Source organism: Capsicum annuum, chromosome 9 (assembly GCF_002878395.1).
Source record: "Capsicum annuum cultivar UCD-10X-F1 chromosome 9, UCD10Xv1.1, whole genome shotgun sequence".
NCBI lineage: Eukaryota > Viridiplantae > Streptophyta > Magnoliopsida > Solanales > Solanaceae > Capsicum > Capsicum annuum.
In genome coordinates, this window is record NC_061119.1 from 689,544 (window position 1) to 711,346 (window position 21,803).

General features: G+C 36.1%; 3 protein-coding genes across 6 annotated transcripts; all 3 read left to right on the plus strand.

Annotated features, from left to right (window-relative positions):
• The first annotated feature begins 350 nt into the window (after positions 1–350).
• LOC107843268 (sorting nexin 1) lies at positions 351–11,353 on the plus strand. The gene is made up of 11 exons (XM_016687538.2): positions 351–504; positions 624–770; positions 4,652–4,787; positions 5,160–5,293; positions 6,366–6,440; positions 7,798–7,957; positions 8,944–9,077; positions 9,158–9,226; positions 9,960–10,039; positions 10,697–10,757; positions 10,848–11,353. The coding sequence occupies exons 1-11, from the start codon at positions 487–489 to the stop codon at positions 11,055–11,057; spliced, it is 1,224 nt and encodes a 407-aa protein (XP_016543024.2). The 5' UTR covers positions 351–486; the 3' UTR covers positions 11,058–11,353.
• Positions 11,354–11,853: 500 nt separating this feature from the next.
• Positions 11,854–14,453, plus strand: LOC107842277. The gene is made up of 3 exons (XM_016686033.2): positions 11,854–12,364; positions 13,743–13,796; positions 14,108–14,453. Exons 1-3 carry the CDS (start codon positions 12,056–12,058, stop codon positions 14,339–14,341), a joined length of 597 nt encoding a protein of 198 aa, XP_016541519.2. The 5' UTR covers positions 11,854–12,055; the 3' UTR covers positions 14,342–14,453.
• A 1,978-nt stretch (positions 14,454–16,431) lies between these two features.
• LOC107843266 (protein ORANGE-LIKE, chloroplastic) lies at positions 16,432–21,548 on the plus strand. Of its 4 annotated transcripts, XM_047395906.1 has the most exons (9): positions 16,598–16,824; positions 17,142–17,216; positions 18,500–18,617; positions 18,719–18,835; positions 19,271–19,357; positions 19,467–19,543; positions 19,717–19,844; positions 20,000–20,133; positions 21,384–21,548. In XM_047395906.1, the coding sequence occupies exons 1-9, from the start codon at positions 16,697–16,699 to the stop codon at positions 21,459–21,461; spliced, it is 942 nt and encodes a 313-aa protein (XP_047251862.1). In that variant the 5' UTR covers positions 16,598–16,696; the 3' UTR covers positions 21,462–21,548. The 4 variants fall into 4 exon arrangements, with proteins under 4 accessions (XP_016543021.2, XP_047251863.1, XP_047251864.1 ...); XM_016687535.2 differs by lacking the exon at positions 17,142–17,216 and having other exon boundaries at positions 16,432–16,902; XM_047395908.1 differs by lacking the exon at positions 20,000–20,133 and having other exon boundaries at positions 16,596–16,824.
• The last annotated feature ends 255 nt before the right edge of the window (positions 21,549–21,803 follow it).

The window sequence follows — 21,803 nt, forward strand, 5'->3', positions numbered from 1 at the left end:
TTGTTATGCCTTATAACTCACGCCACCTACTATTCGTATGAGATGATTTGGTTGGTAAATTAGTTATCTTGAGATTAATTATTTTAAGATTAGTTATCTTACACTCAAGAAGAGATAAAAACAACGCTGCAGTCCCAAAATAACTAATTCTGAACTGAGTTATTCCAACCAAACATGAAATAAACTCATGGTCAAATTAACATCGAAATTAATTATTCCTTAGGAATCATTTCATGTGAGGTATAAGGATAAATAATCTCGAAATTAAATAAAAAATTATTTTATCTCACATTTAATGTGACATATTAGTTAGCACCATAGTAATAATAACTAATCTCAAAATTAATTATTTGGATATAACTCTTTCCAACCAAACAACCCCTTATCCTTTATATCTCATATGTTTCACGTGTGCACGACGCGCGACTCCTCCATTAGCATTTAGCAGTAGACTTTGTACCCAAACCCCTCAATCCATCGTTAACCATGAACACCACTACAATGGTAACTCCCTTTTTTTGCCCTCAATTCATTCAAATTCGTATGATTATTTTCTGTATTGTTTGATTTTGAATATTGCAAGTAATTAATTAAACAAAAAAACAAAAAAAAAATGTGTGCAGGAACGAAGTGGATCGGGTACAATACAGAGCCCTAGATCACCATCAACACAATCACCTCAAGGACCGTATTTATCAGTATCAGTTACAGATCCAGCTAAAATGGGTAATGGTGTTCAAGCTTATATCTCCTACAAAGTCATCACCAAGGTCGCCTAATTCTCTCTTTTTCCATTTTTTACTGCTAATGTTTCATTATCCATTTTACATGTCTAATTAATTGACTAAATTGAATAGCTAGTAGTAGTAGTATTATCATGCTGGAGCTGCTGGATTAAGGTTGGGTTTATCATATTTTGAAAAGTCCCTTTTTGGATCTTGAGATGGATTGTACTATAACCTGTTGTCTTTGAGCGAGTTTGCGTGCATCTTGAATACTAATTCAAGAGGATATCTATAGGGAAAAAAGTACTTGGTAACTTTGTTTGCCGATGCTAGAATAAGTAGACATTTGGCCATGAAAATCACATTTTACGAGTTCCCCTTCCAGTTAGTAACGTAGTACTACGACTTATGTTTCATTATCCATATGCGTGTGTAGTAATTGTATAGCTAGTAGTAGTAGTATTTTGATGGAGCTGCAGGATTAGGGTTGGGTTATCATGATAATCATATTTTGAAAAGACCCTTTTGGGATCTTGAGCTGGATTGTATTACAACTGCGGTATCCGAGCTAGTTTTCGTGCATCTCTACTACTAATTCAACAAGATATCAATAGGGAAAAAAGTATTTGGTAACTTTGTCCACCGATGCTAGAATAAGTAGACATTTGGCCATGAAAATCACATTTTACGAGTTCCCCTTCCAGTTAGTAACTTAGTACTACGACTTATGTTTCATTATCCATATGCGTGTGTACTAATTGTATAGCTAGTAGTAGAATTATTATGATGGAGATGCTGGATTAGGGTTGGGTTATCATGCTAATCATATTTTGAGAAGCCCCTTTTTGGATCTTGAGCTGGATTGTCCTGTACTTGAGAGTAACTAATTTCATTAAGTTCAATCCATTTGCATGTGTAGTAATTGTGTAGCTATTAGTTGTAGTTTTATGTTGGAGCGGGTGGATTAGGGTTGGTTTATCATCAATTTCATTTTTCCCTAAGAAGCCCTTTTTTGGATATTGAGCTAGATTATGTTATAATTGTGGCGTCTGAGTTTGCATGCATCTCGACTAATTCCCTGTCACCTCCCACCAGCAACACCTCCCACCAGCAACAGGGCAAAAAGTACTTGGTAATTTTGTCCACCAATGCTAGAATAAGTAGACGTTTGGCCATGAAAATCACATTTTACGAGTTCCGCTTTCATTTAGTACTACTACTTATGTTTCATTATCCACATGCGTTTGTAGTAATTGTATAGCTACTAATAGTATTATCATGCGGGATCAGGTTTGGGTTATCACGATAATCATATTTTGAAAAGCCCCTTTTTTGATCTTGAGCTGGATTCTACTATAACCATTGTGTTTGAGCCAGTTTGCGTGCATCTTGACTACTAAGTCAACAGGAATTCAATAGGGAAAAAAGTACTTGGTAACCTTGTCCAACAATGCCAGAATGAGTAGACGTTTGGCCATGAAAATCACATTTTACGAGTTCCCCTTCCATTTAGTACTACTACGTATGTTTCATTATCCATATGCATGTATAGTAATTTTATAGCTAGTAGTAGTAGTATGCTGGAGCTGCTTGATTTGGGTTGAGTTATTATCATATTCATTTTCTTTTCTGAGAAACCCCTTTTTGGATCTCGAGCTGAATTAGCCTGTAGTTTTTCTTAAAGAAATATTCATGGTGTCTGGGTGAGCTTGCGTGCTCACCTTGACTAGTTCCTCGAGACATCTGTCACCTCCCACCAGCAACAAGGCCGGTAACTTTACTACTTAATTTTTCATTATCCATATGCGGTCTGTGGTAATTGTATAGCTAGTAGTAGTACTTTTATGCTGGAGCTGTTGGATTTGGGTTGGGTTATTATCAAATCCATTTTTTTTCTAAGAAGCCCCTTTTTTGGACCTTGAGCTGGATTGTATTATAATAGTGGTGTCCGAGTTACTAATTCAACGGGATACCTGTCACCTTCCACTAGCAACATGGCTAGAATAAATTGGAAGAATGGGAGAACATTAATGTTTTTGTCTCTGCGGGGATTTGAACACGAGACCTCAGGGTTCTCAACTCACTTCATTGACCACTAGGCCACATCCTTGGGTGCATGATTGTCCTGTACTTGAGAGTAGCTAACGACATTAAGTTCTATCCAATCTAGATCACATTTGAACTCCTTCATTCCCATATTAGTTGTCCTTATTGCTAAAATAGTTGTTCCAAATTACTTGTCAATTTACATTATCAAAAAAAAAAAAAAAATGACTTGTCAATTTACAAAATCAAGATAAAATTAATTATATTTTTCCTATTTTACCCTTACAATTAATTCTTTTTGAGAGCGTAAACAAGCTTTGTAAAGTTAAAAAATAAGTTTGTCAAGGTAATTTAATAAAACTGCCTTATTTATGATTTCTTAATGGGTATGTAAAGGGGAAAATTGACAACTAATATAGGACAGAGAGAGTGACACATCTGATAAGATGTGCCCTATGCTTAACATATAAAACGAGAGTAAACAAGGGAAAGAGCTGCCTGTTGGATGTATATTTGGAAGGATGCAACCTTGCGCTTGACGTAATTTACTTGTTTTTGATGAGAAGAAAGTCTGATTTGATACGATAAACAGTCTATCTTCACGATGATATGAGTTATGCAGTTTAAGATATATCGTCTATAGAAAGAGAAATTAAAAGGGTGGGTTTCGGAAGAGGCGCTAGGTAATTGGAAATTCGAACGTTACACATGGATAGATCTATGCCTTAGTTATTTCTTGTTCATATCTTGATTCTACTTGCATTTCACTGTTTAACCCTGCCATGACTTCCGGGAATGTCTTTAAAGCAAGGGTTATCTTATACTTCTAACTGCAAAGGAAGCTTTGAATTCTTTTTTTTTTCGATAGAGGTGGTGGCACTCAAAATTAAGGTCTTCTCTAAGCTCTAACAATATGACTACACATCGATCTATGAATCCTTATAGTCTAGGTCGCACTATTTAAGTTCATCTCAGTTGAATGATCAACTTATTCTTATTGTGAGAACTCATTATACTATTATAGATTGACTAGTAGCGTGCTAGTCATTAACCTACTGCAGTCCACACCATTTATCTGTGCTTGGGACCGGCAATATAAGCAAGTTCACTCATGCAGAGTTAGGAACTCTACTGTAAAACTATATTGAATAGTGTGAACTGCTTATTTAATTTTTGAGCTACACTAGTATATTTTCACTTTATGCCCGCAACAATCACATCAGAATTTGTATAAACGAAAAAATTAAAGTGACTTGCTCTTTTTGCACTGAGCCCTTCTTCAATGTTCTAAGGAAAAGGTCCTTTATGGATACTGTTACCACAACAACATAATACCTAGTGTAGTTCCACAAGTGGGATTTGGGCAGGGTGCGTGTTTCGTGTTTGTACCATCTAGGGAGTTTGTACCTTCGTTACTAAGAAAAACTCTTTGAAATTTGGTTGGGGTGGTTTTAGGTTTGACATTGAGGTCTGAAATGTTAACCTCATAGGTTGTGTAAGATCCCATATTGCTTGTGGGTATAGGCTGTAGTCTTGACAATCCTTACTTCTTGAGTTAACTTTTGAGATTGAGTCAGGCGAAACATCCATTTTTCGAGTAGGCTGAAACAACAACGGAAAACAACTTAAGAGCGTCTGAGACCCAACTTATTGTTCAAAGACTCTTTTTGTCTCCAAAGCTTATGCAACCCTATCCCTGCCTCGATGGAAGTTATTTTGCTGGATTACGGTTCAAAAATATTCTGCTTGTTGTTGTGATTGTTGTTTTCTTGTTTTCCTGTTGCTGGAACAAGCATTCATATGCTTTTAATTGAAGAAAATCGAATATACTTCTCTTGATTATCCTTTAGTTCTCATTCGCCATATTTTTGTTAAGACAGACAAATTTGCCAGAGTACCAAGGGCACGAGAAGATTGTGATTCGACGTTATAGTGATTTTGTATGGCTACACGATCGTCTTTTTGAGAAATACAAGGGCATTTTTATTCCTCCACTTCCAGAGAAGAGCACAGTAGGTACTGGCTGCACTTTTTCCTCATGTACTACTTATCTCTTTGACTTTTCTCTAGCTCTAAACTATGCTAAAACCAATAGGTGTCCAATATGGTCAATCTGGAAATATATTGATTTATTGTTGCTTATTGGAAATGAGAGGGACAAGAATTGGGAGTCATGTAGGTGGATGTTGTTGTACATTGGCATATTTAACTGTGTCAAACATTTATAAGGATGTCTGTTTGGGGGAATCAATCCCATTTTCGCGGAGAAATATTGGTTATAAATATTAAGTATTGGATCTATCAAGGGAAGCCACCAGCTTTCTCACCAATAAAATAATTTTCTTTTCAGAAAGCAGTTTGAGATTATTATTATCTACCTTCTTGCAGAAAAGTTCAGGTTTAGTGCAGAATTTATTGAAATGAGGCGCCAAGCTCTGGATGTGTTTGTAAACAGAATAGCTTCACATCATGAACTTCGGCAAAGTGATGATTTGAGAATCTTCTTGCAAGCTGATGAGCAGGTAATGAATGTTAATTTAGTTGGCTGGACTATTTAGTGGAGTTCATATGTTATCTAACTTTTTGTGGAGATTTATGGCCTTGTTTGGTTCGGTGTCTCCGTTTGTTACTTAAGCCTTTTGAACGGCTTATTTTGTGTTACTTAACCTTGTATACACAAGATTGTTATAGAACAACTACTGTAGTTGACCCCAACTCCTTATTTCTATTAGCTAATTGAACACTATCTTTGAAGAATTTAGGGGTCGTTCGGTTTAGAGGCAAGTTATACAGAGATTAGTTAGTAAATCAGGGATTATATTGAGGGATTATTTCTTATTGGAGGATTGGTACGATATATTGCTAGTTAGCATACAATGTATAATTTAAAACGGATATACTTTTTAAACAGAATAAGAGTTTGTTTACCTTTATTAGGCTTAGTTTTGTGATTTCAGTGTCTTTAATTCATGTGCCAGGTTATTAATATCCACATTCTTATTTCACGTTCCATTCCGTGTTAAAAAAATAGAAAGGTTCCTGTTCTGCTTGTATTATTCATTTATGAGTTGGACAAAAATAGCTACCAAACATTGCGCATATGATCGATCACTGAGTTTAGAACCATGTACCAGTTAGATTTCGGGGATTTCTTGGTTATGTAAAAAACATTGTATTAAATAAAGTTGGATTTTCACTATGTGCAGATTTCTTATTTTAATATATTACTACTTACCATTTTCAAAAAAAAAATTGTTGGGTTTATATGGAGATCAACTCTCCTTATTACTCCAACCATACGATCCTTAAGTATTTGGATTTGGTGAAATATGCACTGTTAATCCGCTGTTTCGAGATCACATTTGGGGTTTAGTGAGGATACTGGGGTAATGAGCTTCTAGAGTAATAAACTAGTCTTAACTCTCAACAGATCTTCAGTAGATTGGAGAGCTTGTTTTTATTGATTTCTTTCGGATTGGTATTTGAGGACATCTCCTCTTCAATTATTACATGCTTTAGATTTCAAAATTTGTAGGAAAGAATTCACTTTTCTCAAAGGTGATTTACATTTGTTTTTTGTTGCCTTTTCTTCAGACAATGGACAGAGCAAGGTTCCAGGAGTCTGGTATTTTCAAGAAAAAGCCTGCAGATTTAATCCAAATCTTTAAGGTATCTGACAGTTGCATAGAATAATAGTACAATTCCGTATGATTATTACTTTCAATTCCACCCTTAAAATTTTGATCATACTTAGAGGTCGTTTGGCAGAGTGTATAAGATCAATGCAAAATATAATGTATTAATAATGTTTGCATTAATAATGCTTGTATTAGTTATGCTTGTATTAGTTATGCATGTATTATTTCTTATACATTGTTTGGTTTGATGTATAAAAAATAATACATCTTACATAATTTCTATACAATGTATTAATAATGTTTGCATTAATAATGCTTGTATTAGTTATGCTTGTATTAGTTATGCATGTATTATTTCTTATACATTGTTTGGTTTGATGTATAAAAAATAATACATCTTACATAATTTCTATAAAAGAAATATTTGTTTACAAAAATACCCTTCTTTGATTTTGTACAGTTTTTTGCAACAAATTTTTTTTGCCATCTCAAATATAATTAGTATTGTTGAACTAGTATATAGAGGTTTCGGATTAATTGCAAGACATTCGTCTTTGCGTATGAAATATTACACCAACGGATTAAAATAGTCGAAACAAAAATAAAATATAAGACGTAAAATTAAGAAATAGTCTCAATTTTTTTTAATCTTTTTAAAGACCCTCGAAGCAAAGCAAAAATATGTTACAATTATTTAAATCAATCATTCATTATTGTAGATTAAAGTGGTGGGAAAAAAATTGTGAAATGTTTTGAAAAAATTCACTAGTGCAAATTAAAATGGCGGGAAAAAAAATGATGAAATATTTTGAGAGGGAAATTGAGGGGTATTAAGGTCATTTAATAAGTTAATGCATGTATTAAAGATTTTGCATTACTAATACATAGAAAATGGGTGGTATTAGTAATACGCACCTTAATACACAATAAAGTGTATAACTAATGTTAGTTATACATAGACTAAAAATTGTACCAAATAAGGTATTCATAATACACATTAATTAATACATGCATTATTTTTACCAATACACTCTACCAAACGACCCCTTAGTTCTTTGTATTACAATGAAATACAAGAGAGGTAGTAGTGGAAGCTGATGGTATAGAAGATTAGAAGAAGGCTATATATGCTATGTTAATAAACATCTACATACTGTCTCATGTATTATGCTTGTGGTCTCTAAGTGAGTTCAAATTAAACTTGACGTCTGTCCTTTGATGTGATTTACGGATGTGTAACTGTTCATTTAGAGTGCGTTTCTTTTATTGAACTTTTAGGCATATTTTGGACTTCAAACCGCTTTAAGCCGATGTCACTGAGTGAGGGCATATTACAATGGCTTGTCCACAGGATTATTTTTAAACTGACAGTAAATCGTAAATGGCAGGATGTGCAATCTAAAGTGAGTGATGTTGTTCTTGGAAAGGAAAAGCCGGTTGAAGAATCTACCCCAGAATATGAGAAGATGAAATGCTACATATTTGAGCTTGAGGACCATTTAGCTGAGGCTCAAAAGCATGCATATCGTCTTGTCAAGAGACACAGAGGTAGGAAAAATCTAGTTTAAGGCATTGAGTACTCTGTGCAAGTGTATTTGCACTTCAGATATTTCATAAAGTATTGCAGCACTTTCTAGTTCACTCTCTTAAGGTGATACCTATCCTATTCTCAAGCTGTGAAAGGCATGGTGATTCTGGTGCCATTGCTTTCTCTCTACCTTGCTTGCACCCTCTTTGCTCGCCTATAGTTAAGCTTTTGGCAGGAGTCATCCTATACCTTCGTCCCTTAACCAAGTGGGCTGATTTATCAACCAACGTTAAAACTTATATTAGCGTTTTATCCTCATTTTTTTGCTGGAGTAATGGTGAAAGAAGTTCATCATCAACTTCTCTGGGAGCAAACAAGGTTAGCAAGACATTGGTCCCAACGGAACTCGAAATCACGACCTTCCGTTCATCAGCAACTCTGTCAGGCTGGGGGATGGGGGTCTTCTAATTGCAAACTGACCTAAATTAGATAATACTGCTGATTAAGCCGTTATTAAGAATGTGTACTTGAGAAACTCAAACTGAACTAATGAAAAGCCTCTCCTATTTCCTATCATGAAGAAAGGGAAGAACATGCATGGAAGCATGACTCAATTGTTTTTCCCTTTTGCTTATGGCTATACTGGCTGTAAAAAAAAATCAATTTCAGAGGAGACGGGCACTTTTTTCAATTCAGATCTGTGATCGGGCATATAATGAGGATCAATGTTAAATTGCAAACTGGGACAGTATACCCCAGATGCAATTTGAAAATGAGGAATTTCGAGTGTGAACTGATTGATCAAGCGCCTTTTCTGTTTGGCATTGCTTGATCTCTTTCCTTTGGCTCGCAGTTTTCAACCCGAAGATGGCACATGACTTTTATTATCACATCATGTGTTTGTTTCTCTAACATACTGTGTGCTTTAATTTCCTTTCTCCTCCTTGTGTATGTGACAAACTTGCCACTCCAAGCAGCTGACCTGTGATTTTTCTTGTTATCTCAGAGTTGGGCGACTCTCTCTCAGAGTTTGGAAAGGCAGTCAAGCTTCTTGGTACTTGTGAGGACAATGCCCTTGGAAAGGCGTTTTCAGAACTTGGGGCAAAGTCCGAGATAATATCAATTAAGCTGCAGAAAGAGGTATTATCAACAAAGAATAACCAATGGTCTTTTCTCTTATTCAAAAGTAGGTAATAATAACAGACTCTGCTCTCTCTCAGGCCCACCACCTTTTAATGAGCTTTGAAGAACCTTTGAAGGATTATGTTCGAGCTGTGCAATCTATTAAGGTGAGCGGTCAGCTTTGATTTTGAGAAAAGGCGTATTTTCTCAAAAAAAATGGATGGAGTCTTTCTTTTTGCTGCTGGTCCACACACTCCCCTCCCCTCCACACACGTAAGAAAAGTTGAAACTTGATTGGTAATCGTACTTCAACAAGGTCAAAATATTGTACTGTCAAATTTTATGCTTCCATCAAAGGTGAAAGGGCAAAAATGTGGGTGCATTGAAGAAAGGCGGCACATGATGAAGTTATATACGCCCGTAAGAAAAGATTAACTATAAAGACAACTGATAATTATATGGGTAGAGAATTGCAATAATTGTTATCAGGTGCATTATTTGAAGTAAGTCCATAACAATCACGTACAGATACCATCATAATTTTCTAAATAATATGCAATGGTGCAATCTTAAGTTTCTATGTAAGATCTAAGATCAAATATTTTCATATAAATTTTTAATCTTCTGTTTATGTAACATTTGGGTAAAAATAATATATCATTTTCCAAGACTGGTTTGAGCTTCGATTCAGGAAACTAGTGTGGCTTCTAAGGCAATATAAGGTTCTACTTAAACAAGGCAAAGAGCCGAACCTGCCTTGATTGCACATTTGACAAATGCTGCATCTTCAAAAGATAAACAACTGTTGCATCTGTATTTGTACTACACCTTTTTCTTTGCTAAGAATAGCCTAATGTTCTTTTACTGTCCTACACTCATATCCGTGCTAACTTTGAACAGGCTACGATTTCGGAGAGAGCAGCTGCATTCAAGAAGCAGTGTGAACTGGCCGAGACAATTAAGTTTAAGGAAATAGACTTGTATGGTTCAACACCTTTCCTGTTCTTCCTTCTCTTTGGTTCTTTTAGTGTTTCCTGAATCTGATCTTAATTTGCATTTGGTGATACTTCCGTTGCATTTGTGCAAGCTTTTCCTTCAACAATGTCTCATTTACAATATACCTGGTCTATGACCGTTCTGCTGTTTGGGGATGTGATGAGGGTTAAATATGCACTATGATATCTAAATACATCTGATAAACAAGGTTTCATTCGGTTTTACCATTAGTTTGGTCTAATCTGGTACTCTATCATACAGGTGTGCTTAGTATGAGACATGGTTTGACATTGATGTAAATATTGTCTAGGTCTTGTTCTACTGGAGAAGTCCCATTTTGTTTTTTAATCGGCTGCTAAATCTTTCAATTTTCAGTATGAGATTTTAGTACATCTACTTAGTCTATCATTGTTCTGCATGTTGTTATTTAAATAAAGCTTAATTGCTGATCGCACCTACACCAAGCTCAATTTTATGACTCGGTTTATTAGCCATCATATTGGCTCCTTGATGTGTGTAAGTAAAGAGTCGAAACATGTGTTTGTTATGCAATCTTGTTAATAATCTTCTTTGGTCATACATGGAGCATCTCAAAGTTTCTGTTCTGAAAAAAAGAAATTGGCTCTTGCCTTTTTTTGCAGAAACAAATACAGGCTGACACGATCAGAGAAGTTGGCTGAGGCTGAGCGCGAATATGAAATGGTCAGTGTGGTTTAACCTCTTCTTTTTTCAGTTAGCTAGTCGTGGAACATGCTCAGGCGGTGACTGACATTGCATTTCCGTTTAATATAGCTTAAGGCTGAAGGGGAAGAAGCATCAAGAAGATTTGATACAATAGTGAGGCTAATGAACGAAGAGATTGTCCGATTTCAAGAACAGAAGACATCGGATATGGGACTCGCTTTCCACGAATTTGCTAAGGGACAAGCACGGCTAGCAAACGGCATAGCAGATGCATGGCGAAGTTTTCTTCCTAAGCTTGAAGCCATCCCCTCAAAATAGTCTTACGACAAAATGAAGACGATCTTCAACGCAGATCTGCTCTCAACGTGAGAGCATACACGGAAATTGTTGCACTGAGAATTGGTTTTGTTGCTGCAGCATGGTGCTTTGTATGAATTTTAGTTAGATACTCGTGTAACTTTGTACAGCAGCAAAGAGCAAAAAACTGAAAATAGCTTAAAAGTAATTTCTTTTTTCTTTTCCTGATGGGCAAGGTTCCAAATGCTGAATAAACATGTTTAATCCATATTTTTTCGTTATATTTTTCATCCTTTTAAATGATCCCAATTTCCATGCGAGCTGTGTTTCTATACTATTAGCGAGAAAATTTAGCTATTAAGCCTCCTCAAGTTTTCAATTAGCAAGGTATGTCGGATTGATAATCGATCTGTTGGATTGATAATTGATATGTGTCTATATATATGTGTTGGATAGATAATAGACGTGTCTTAAAAATTGGTCATTTCCCAACTTATAGTCTATTTAATTAAAAAAAAGACTTGAAAAGACCATTTAACAAAAGATTCCAACAAGAAAATTTGGATAGTATATAAAATTTTAAGATTACTTAAACTCCAATACAGATTAATGACATGACATCATGGTGTATTGTCCCATTGGAGATTTAACCTTCCGCTATGTGCATGGTTTGGACTATGAACGACATTGTCATATACAAAAATACAGTGAACTAAGCTCTTGTTATGCATAAGGTCTAAGGAAGAGGCCCGGTACTATCCTAGTCTGTCCCGCCAACTATTTATAAAAGAAAGAGACAGTCTGGGTGTACTAAGCTACCACTATGTTTGAGTCTCAGAAAATTTGTATATCAGAAGTAAGAAGTAATCTTTTGTTGTTTTATTGTAGACTTTGTCCACCACTGATTTGCAAAAATCCCTTATCCTATTTTTCATTAAACATGTTCACAAACTAACCACTTCTAACTGCAAACACATAACAAAACTAAAACAAGTCCAACAAATTGGAAACAAGTAACCATGTCTTCCTTAACAACCAGACAACATTTTCCCACAACACATAATTCCCAAGTGCAAATTTTTCCTTTCAAGTCTATTCCTCTTTCAACCTTGTTCATCACCAACAAGAACAATAGTAGTAGTACTACAAGATTCTTTAACCTCTGTGAGTTTTCAAGTTACAAGAATTTGTCTGTTGTGGTGAAAGCAGCTAGTGGGGATGGAAGCATTTCACCTAAAGATCAAGATTATGAAGATGGGGTTTCTTTGGGAACTATGAAGTTGCCACTAGATGTTGATCTTGCAAGATTTGAAACTCTACTTTTTCAGGTACTACTTTTGATTGTGAATTTGTTTCAAGATAACAACTCGTTTCGATTTGTTTGTCTTACTTTCATTTTAGTCTGTTTAAAAAAAATGTCTCTTTTTCCTTTGTTGGCAACTCTTTAGTACCAACTTTTCACGTGTCATGTTTAAGGCAACAAGATTAAATGACATTTTGGTACATTCTACATATCTTTAGTTTATGAACGGGAGCCTTGGAGTAACCAGTAAAGTTGTTGCCATGTGACCACGAGGTCACGGGTTCAAGCCTTGGAAACAGCCTCTGGCAGAAATGCAAGTGGTGGGGACCTTCCGCATAGCGGGAGCTTTAGTGCACCGGGCTGCCCTTTTCTTTTTCAACATATCTTAGTTTGTGAACACAAGAGTCAAAAGTCTCTCCGTGTCTAATCATATAACCAGACAAACAAAATGAAACCGGGGAAGTAGTTATTTTCATGTTGAAAGGGAGCCTTAGAGAAACGATCAAGTTGCCTCTATGACCTATAGGGCATATGTTCGAGCCGTGGAAGCAACCAATAATTCTTGCTTTAGGGTAGGTTGTGTACATAACATCCTTGGGGTGCGACCCTTCCCGGACCCTGCTAACATGGGATTGCTTTGTTCACCGGGCGACCCTTTATAGTTATTTTCATGTTGAAGTATAATGAGGCTCCGTAAGGAGTCTTCAACGACCGCTTAAAGGACTCTAGGCTATAGCACATAAAGCTAGAATATCCGAATGAGAAACGCTTTAGTCACATGTTGATTCATTTAGCAACAAGCTTTATAGTGAATGGACTAGTTTATTCCTGACACATTCTCGTTTGGTGTGAGGTATAAAGGATAAGTAGTCCCGGGATAAAGTAAAGGATTATTTTATCCCATGTTTGGTTGGAGTTATTAGTTAATACTGGGATAACTTATCCCACCATTTACACCATAGTGATGGGATAAGTTATCCCATATGCATGGTGGGATAAGTTATCCCGGGATAACTATTTCCCAACCAAACGATTACTCTCATTTCTGTATCATCACCTCGAGACAAACCTAGTGCCATATCTGTGTTCATCGACTGTGCATTTGCAGATGGCATTTGTTTATATTTGTACTTTGTGTTTATTCTTGGTGCCTCATTTCGCGTGCAAATTACCTGTGTAAGCGTTACCATAGAAAGGAAAGATATAGTCTTAAGTACTGATCCGTAACGCTTTCTACTAGTATCATTGTCAATAAACTGGAATAGTAAGGATTCATATAGTCGACTCCAACTTGTTTGGGACTGAAGCACAGTCGTTGCTGTTGTTGTTGTTGTCGTTGTTGTTTATCTTTTGTTGATCAAAGCAGACACAAGTTTAAGGATGCTTTGTTTTGTGACTTGCAGTGGGCTAACAGCCTTTGTCAAGGAGCGATGCTGCCACTTCCGGTGCCTCTAAAGGTATCTCCTCCTGATTTCTAAGCTTACTATGCTGTCAAATTACGCAAAAATCTGTTCAAGCAATTCCGTCAGTAGGAAAGTCACATCGCAGAACATTTGATTATAAACAACCTCGTGAACATTATAACCAATCAATCAAGATTTATAAACTTTCTATACAATCCCGAACATGTCCTTGGACTTATGTCACATTCATCATTTCATTTTCTATGGAAAATGCATAAACTTACAGAGTCAATACTTGAATCGTTCGTGTTATTTGCTGAATGTTGATCAAGATGAGACTTACTAGTTAAACTGTTGGTGTGCAGGTTGATAAAATTCCTCGCGGAGCCAGACTTTGCTTTATGACAGTTGACGATGCTCAAACTGAAGTGATTGCATATATAGATTGTATGGTTTTCCCTGCTACCGAGACCTCACCTCCAATATTTCGAGCCATAAGAAATGGACCCTTGAGAGATAAGGCGCCTCCCGGGGAGCCAAGAATCATGAGAAGCCTTTTAGGTGCCCTTCAGAAGTCTGTTGAGATAGCTAGAGTTTGAAAGTTAGGGACACTTTTTTTTCTGTTCTAATATATGGTTCTTGCTTTCAACACCCTTTTATGTATAAAAACATTTTTATACGGGGGAAGCGCTTCCTACTAGAATTTTTTTTCATATCGAGGACTCAAATTCTATTGATATTATAATATTTTATATGAATCATGATAATGTGTGGAAGTTAAGCCTCTTTGAGGCAACTCTACAAGTTGATTGGTATTTGGTAGTTGGTAAATTTTGGGGTACAATAATTACACCTTAATCACCCGCAAGGATGACTGGGTTAGTTAAGCACGTGATATTCTAATTTGGGGTTCGAAGTCTTATCAGTTATCGGTCAAGCTCGTTACACAGTACTTGCCTAATGCAAGCGTACTATTACACTGAAACAAGATTTACCTTATGCGCATCAAAAATTAGGATTGTGAATTCTCTATCTTAACTAAACAAACAAACAAACAAAAAAAACTCAATCTCAAATACATTGAGCTTCACTTCATTTAAGCTCAAACTTTTATGTCATTGTCATACCAAATAAATAAAAAGAAATGATATTAAGTGCCCAATCTCTAGATATTGATGGTTGGTTCCAAAAAGGAAAGTAACTACCTAAAGCAAGTTGGCTTTAGCTAGAGCATTTTGAACTTTGTCCTCATCAATATGTTGGGTTCATAGTGTATGAAAGAAGTGTGAATGGAAAAATGGAGAGTAAAATATTGGAGGGAAGGAGACACTAAAATAGAAAGTGTATTCCCAAATTAGAAAGTTTACTCTTTCTCTCACATTGGTGGAAGAAGAGAACTTGGAATTGTTTATAATCAAGAACACTTACTTCACATGGTAAGTGAGACAAGAAATAAGAGGTGTCTTGCGCCATCGTCATCGTCGCTCGGCTCCGAATTTGGATTTGGATTTGAAAAATGATCAATTGATGAGATATAAAATTTATTTGAGATCCGAACGTACCAAAAAAAAAATGCAGGAAAAAATTTTTGATACTTCATGCATATAATATGCATGCAGTAACAGTTGTAATGTTTTGGATTTGGATTTGAAAAATGATCGATTGATAAGATCTATATTTTTGGATAAAATTTATTTGAGATCCGAACGTACCAAAAGAAAAACGCAGGAAAAAATTTCTAATACTCCATGTATATAATATGCATGCAGTAATAGTTGTAATGTTTCAAACAGAACTGATGCTTCAGTTGCACTGCTTCATGAACTGATGCATGCTTCAGAAGGATGCAATCCTTCAACGAAGTAACACACTGTTTCATGAAATGAGATGACTGTTCAGGAAAAGATGGACTCTTTGATGAGCAGATATGAATTTTCAGAAAGAGGTGCAACCTTTAAAGTGAACCACCGCCTCTTTTCAGAAGAGGCATGTTATGGCTATATAAAATTGCTTTCATTCACAGGTTTAGGGACGAAAAAATTTCAGAATAAAAACACTCTTCTTGACTTAAAAAATATTCTGTGTGATCACTCAAAACATTCAGTGAGTTGGAAGATATTCCAATTGTTTGAGGTACCGCTACAGTTGGTTTATTTGACCATTTTATCCTGGGAGAAAAAATTCCACAACCTCGGGTACAGTGAGGGAAATTATTTTCTTAAGGAAACTTCGTGAATTCGGACGACTTGGCTAGTTCTGCTTCATCTTTATTTCTGAAAATAAAATACACCTCTTATAAAGATCACTTTGATCTTGGATTGAGGGTATTTTTTGTACTTCATTGTGTTCTTGTTCTTAAACTTGAACTACTTGAAGTGGTTGTTTCTGGTATACAGATTCTTGTACCCGTAGAAGGAAGAATAACACCATCCTCTTTACAAAAACTTTGATTCTCACTATGAAAAATTCATCTAGTACATTAAAGCTCTTGTTATATGCAAAGTCGTCTATGCGTAGCCTTATTTCACATTTATACAAAAAACATAACTTTACGACTTGAACACGTAACCTATTATTTAGATGACATCAAACTATACAAGAAACTTAACTTCACGTCTTGAACACGTAACCTACTTGTTAGATGATATCAAACTATACAAGAATCTTAGCTTCATGTCTTGAACACGTAACCTACTTGTTATTAGATGACATCAAACTATACAAGAAACTTAACTTCACGTCTTGAACATGTAACCTACTTGTTAGATGACATCAAACTACACAAGAAACTTAACTTCATGTCTTGAACACGTAACGTAGTTGTTAATGAGTTTATGAGTTACTCTAGTTTCCACATTATCAATATAATACTCCAAAAAGAAACCCATCATCTTCTTCTTGTTCTTTTTGGTTCATACTTCCTATTCTTTAATTTCTTTGTCAAAAGTGTAAAGATGGGTTCTATCTTTTTTTGCTTTCATCCATTAATACATACTTCTAAGCTTGATTCCTCAAAGACCCTTGTTTTCTTTGACTCCTCTTTGAGCTCAACACCAAAAAAACTATCTTTTTTCAACTGCAAATCAAGAACTCAGCTTGTTGGTTCATCTTCATCTAAGGATGGTCCTGAATTGTCTGGAGATAATAATAATAATTCAAGGTTGGGTTTCCAAGATTTCTTGTTAATTTGGTATTTTTGGTGCTAATTTTCTGTTTATGATTACTCTTGGTGTGAGATATATTGGGTTATTTTTAGTTTGTGGAGTTTGGTAAAGGTGAATTCTTGGGTCACCCAAGTTTTAGAAATTGGAAATTTTGTAGATTAATCCTACTATATTGATATTGAAACTGTATATGTTGATAAAGTTTGTAACTTTAGCATCTTTTATTCAACTGCAAATCAAGAACTCAGCTTGTTTGTTCTTCTTCATCTAAGGATGGTCCTGAATTGTCTGGAGATAATAATAATCCAAGGTTGGGTTTCCAAAATTTCTTGTTAATTTGGTATTTTTGGTGCTGATTTGCTGTTTATGATTACTCTTGGTGTGAGATATATTGGGTTATTTTTAGTTTGTGGAGTTTGGTAAAGGTGAATTCTTGGGTCTCCCAAGTTTTAGAAATTGGAATTTTGTCTGTTGTATTAAAGGTAGATTAATCCTACTATATTGATGTTGGAACTGTATATGTTGATAAAGTTTGTAACTTTAGCATCCTTTATTCAACTTCACATCAAGAACTCAGCTTGTTAATTACTACAACAACAACATACCCAGTGTAATCCCACAAAGTGGGGTCTGGGGAGGGTAAAGTGTACGCAGTCCATACCATTACCTCACATGTAGAGAGGTTGTTTCCGATAGACTCCCGGCTCAGGAGCTTGTTAATTACTATTTGTTGTTTTTGTTACTATCTTTATTTCTTGTCATTTGGTTACTTTCTTTTCTAGACTGCTTTGGACTATTTTTTTCCTTGAGAGAGTCTATCAGTAAAGTTTGCGTACACTCTATCATCCTCTGACCGCATTTTATATTGGGTATATTGTTGTTATTATTTAGTTTGGTAAAGGGAAATTCTTGGTTTATCAAATTTCTTGTTGATTTTTCAAATTTTTTCCCGTTATTTTAATTTGTTATTTGGTGCTAATTTTTGCTTGATGATTATGTTAGGTGTGAGATATTGTGTAATTTTTAGTTGTTGAGTTTGGTAAAGGTGAATTCTTTGGTTACCGCTGATTGACAGTATAATATGACTTATATAAGGCTGAAATATTGATATGGGAACTGTATATATGTCGATAAGTTTGTAACTTTTAGTTTCTGGTTAACATCTTTTTTGGTTCTTATTGGAGATTTGATTTCCAGGAATCTTTACTTTTTCGTGGTTCTGTTTGAAGTTCTGATAGGTGAGCGGAATAGGATCATCAATATGAAGTATTTGCTACATGTGTTTTTTCTAGAATGATGTTTTTGGACTCGAAACTGGGGTGTATGTGAATTCCGTAAAGCATAGCCGTCTCAAGTTGGGGTAAAGGAGGAGGGTTATAGGTTGAAGGTCCGCAAAAAAATTAGTTTCTAACTGTGATGAATCCTCGAGATACTGAATACTAATTTGGATGTTGGACCTGAATAGAGCGGACTGGATATAATATGATTCATGTAGCTAACACCAACCGGTTTACATCTATTCCTGTTTTTCGACTCATAATCTATATGCCTTCTCTTTTGAAGTTAACTAATGTTCGTCCGTGTTTGTTATAGTAACTTCTGCATCATTGAAGGACCTGAAACCGTACAAGATTTTGGTCAGATGCAGTTTCAAGAAATCCAGGATAACATTAGGAGCAGGCGCAACAAAATCTTCCTCCTCATGGAAGAGGTGAGTTTTCTCAAAAGAATAAAACTGGAATGGATAACTTATTACATTTCCTAAAGGTTTGTACTCTCAGATAGCTTCTTAAATTTCGTATTAATTTTCAGGTGCGTAGGCTAAGAATACAACAAAGGTTAAAGAACTTGAACACTAGAGCTGAGACTGGTGTAGATGAAAATGAGATGCCAGATATCCCATCAACAATACCGTTTCTCCCTAACATGGTAATTCGTCGACTCCTTTAGTAAACAACTGAAGTATACCAGGATTCAGTTGGTTTTAGAGGTTATATATATCCTGTTTAAAAAGAATCTCTGTTTCGGAAAAGTAATCCTTAGATGTTTTGGTTTGTCAAAGTATACTACTCGACGAAAACCATTTGCTTGTTATGATTAGCAATCTTTCGCCTTTGGAGAGGGATATATTTTCTGAGCTAACTTAGCGTTGAGAACAAATAGCTCTAAACCTTGGTGAGCTTCATCAACGCTGCAACACTTTGAGTTGAGATAGATGTTAGCTTGCCTGACTGACTCATATATATATATGAAACCGGCACATTATTTTTGTTTGTCAATCGGCATTTTGCTACACTTGTTTAAGTTAGTTGCTTCAAGTTTACTCCTTTAGCAGTAACTTGATGCATTCTTTGTTTGTAACAGACTCCAAAGACACTAAAGCAGCTTTATCTAACAAGCTTTTCATTTATAGCTGGGATTATGGTCTTCGGTGGACTACTTGCCCCGATAGTAAGCTCATGAATTCAATTCTTTCCTTGCACCTTGACCATGGCGTTATTTATTTGCATTTTCTTGAGTTATGAAGCCTTTGGACTACTGAAACTCTTCGACATTGCAGCTTGAGCTGAAATTAGGTTTAGGAGGAACCTCATACGAAGATTTCATACGGAACCTGCATTTGCCTATGCAATTGAGGTATGTAGACTGATATCGAAACTACATTTCAGATATAGTAAAGATCGCTGAATTGTGAAAAGTTGTGTACTGCATTGATCTTTACGTTCCAAGAAAAGGAGGATAACAAAAGAATAAAAGACCACTTACATCGTCAGACTTTGAGAATCGACTTCTTTTTCTCTTCTTCTCAGCCAGGTCGACCCCATAGTGGCGTCCTTTTCAGGCGGGGCAGTGGGAGTCATCTCAGCCCTCATGCTAATAGAAGCTAACAATGTAGTCCAACAAGAGAAGAAAATGTGCAAATACTGCCATGGAAGTGGTAATGCCCATCTGAAACTTGTTACATATCATCGCACAATGTCTACACTATTGAGCTCTTGAGTAATAGTCGGCGTCTTTTTTGATTATCTGAGTTCATCGTACCAGCTTAATCCTCAAACGCGACCATAATCTCATTTCTTGGTCGTTTGGTAGGGTACTTGGCATGTGCACGCTGCTCAGCAAGCGGTAAATGCCTTTACACTGAACCAATTTCGGTGAATGGTTCTTATCAACCATTGCGCGTACCATCTCTTAAAAGATGTGCAAATTGCTCCGGAACTGGAAAGGTATGAAACCTGATCATCTCCTAGCAGAAGTACTGATTATTCTGTTAAATCACAAACTTATTCTTCATATCATCCAGCTTACACTACAAGAATAAAACTACCATATTCGTCCACATTTATGTACTCCGTCATAATAGAGGACCACCGGGGGTCTATCGGAAACAACCTCTCTACTTCTTCGGAGGTAGTGGTATGGATTGCGTACATTTTACCCTTCCAGACCCCACTATGTGGGAATAGACTGGGTTTGCTGTTGCTGTTGTTGTCATAATAGAGGACCAAAACGAGGCCTTTCCTTGCTAGTTAGAATAAGAGCCTCAAAAACAACCTTCATTAAATCCCTTCTGTTATATCACAAACTTGTTCTTCATATCATCCAGCTTACGCTACAAGAATAAACAGTACTTGTGTCTGAAGAATCCGCCACAATATTATCACATATTAGATCATCGCAACATTTTGTGACCGGAGAATAAAACAGTCACATTCGTCCACATTAATGAATTCCGTCATAACACAAGACCAAAACGAGGCCTTTCCTTGCTAGTTGGAATAAAAACCTCAACAACAATCTTCATTGAACCCCTTCTTCCTATCTTTGCTATCTACCAAACGAGTCCCTCTTTCATTCACTAAAGAAGACGCAGCTGATAGATGCATGTCACAAATCCATCGCTCTTTCGTAACTGATCTTTCCATTATAAGTATTCCGCTACAAATCATTGTTTTTCGTTACACATAATATGCTCAAACATCTCTCATCTACAAGCATCTTTCACATTTTTGAGCATCGCAAAATTTTGTGACCGGAGAATAAAACTGTCATATTTGTCCACGTTAATGAATTCCGTCATACCACAGGACCAAAACAATGCCTTTCCTTGCTAGTTGGAATAAAAACTCAACACAATTTTGTGATGAACCTAAAAAGGGCAGCCCAGTGCACTAAAGTTCTCGCTATGCACAGGGTCCGGTGTATCGTACGCAGCCTTACCTTGCATTTCTGCCAGAGGCTGTTTCCAAGGCTTGAACCCGTGAACTCTTGATCAAATGGCCGCAACTTTACCAGTTACTCCAAGGCTCCCCTTCGCCTTGGACCTGTCTGTCATAAATATTCCGTCACAAATACTTGTTTTTCGTGCAGTATTAGTGTGCTCATGCATGCATCTCATCGCGTATTTCGATACTTTGCCTTATCCTACATGTGTACTGATGGATTTTTTTTTTCTTATGTTATGATTCTTGTCAAGGTAATGTGCCCTACATGTCTGTGCACTGGGATGGTGATGGCAAGTGAACATGACCTTCGTATAGATCCATTTGATTAGAACTAATTCTCTTTCTGTGTAACTCATATTCAGACACAACAAAAATGTCATCTATCTATTTGGATTTTAAGAATCATGCTTAGTACACAGCCGGGGGTCTATCGGAAATAGCCTCTCTACTTCGCCTGAGGTATAGTGGTATGGTCTGTGTACACTCTACCCTCCCAAGATCCCACTATGTGGGAATACGCTGGGTATGCTGTTGTTGTTGGTTAGTACACAATTGGTCGGAGTTGGAAGCAATATGTTCAGTTGAAACTCTAGAACGGGCTAGAGTCTCATCTTTTTACGAGTAACAACATCAAATATGCTGCAATCCAAACAAGTTGGAGTCGGCTATAT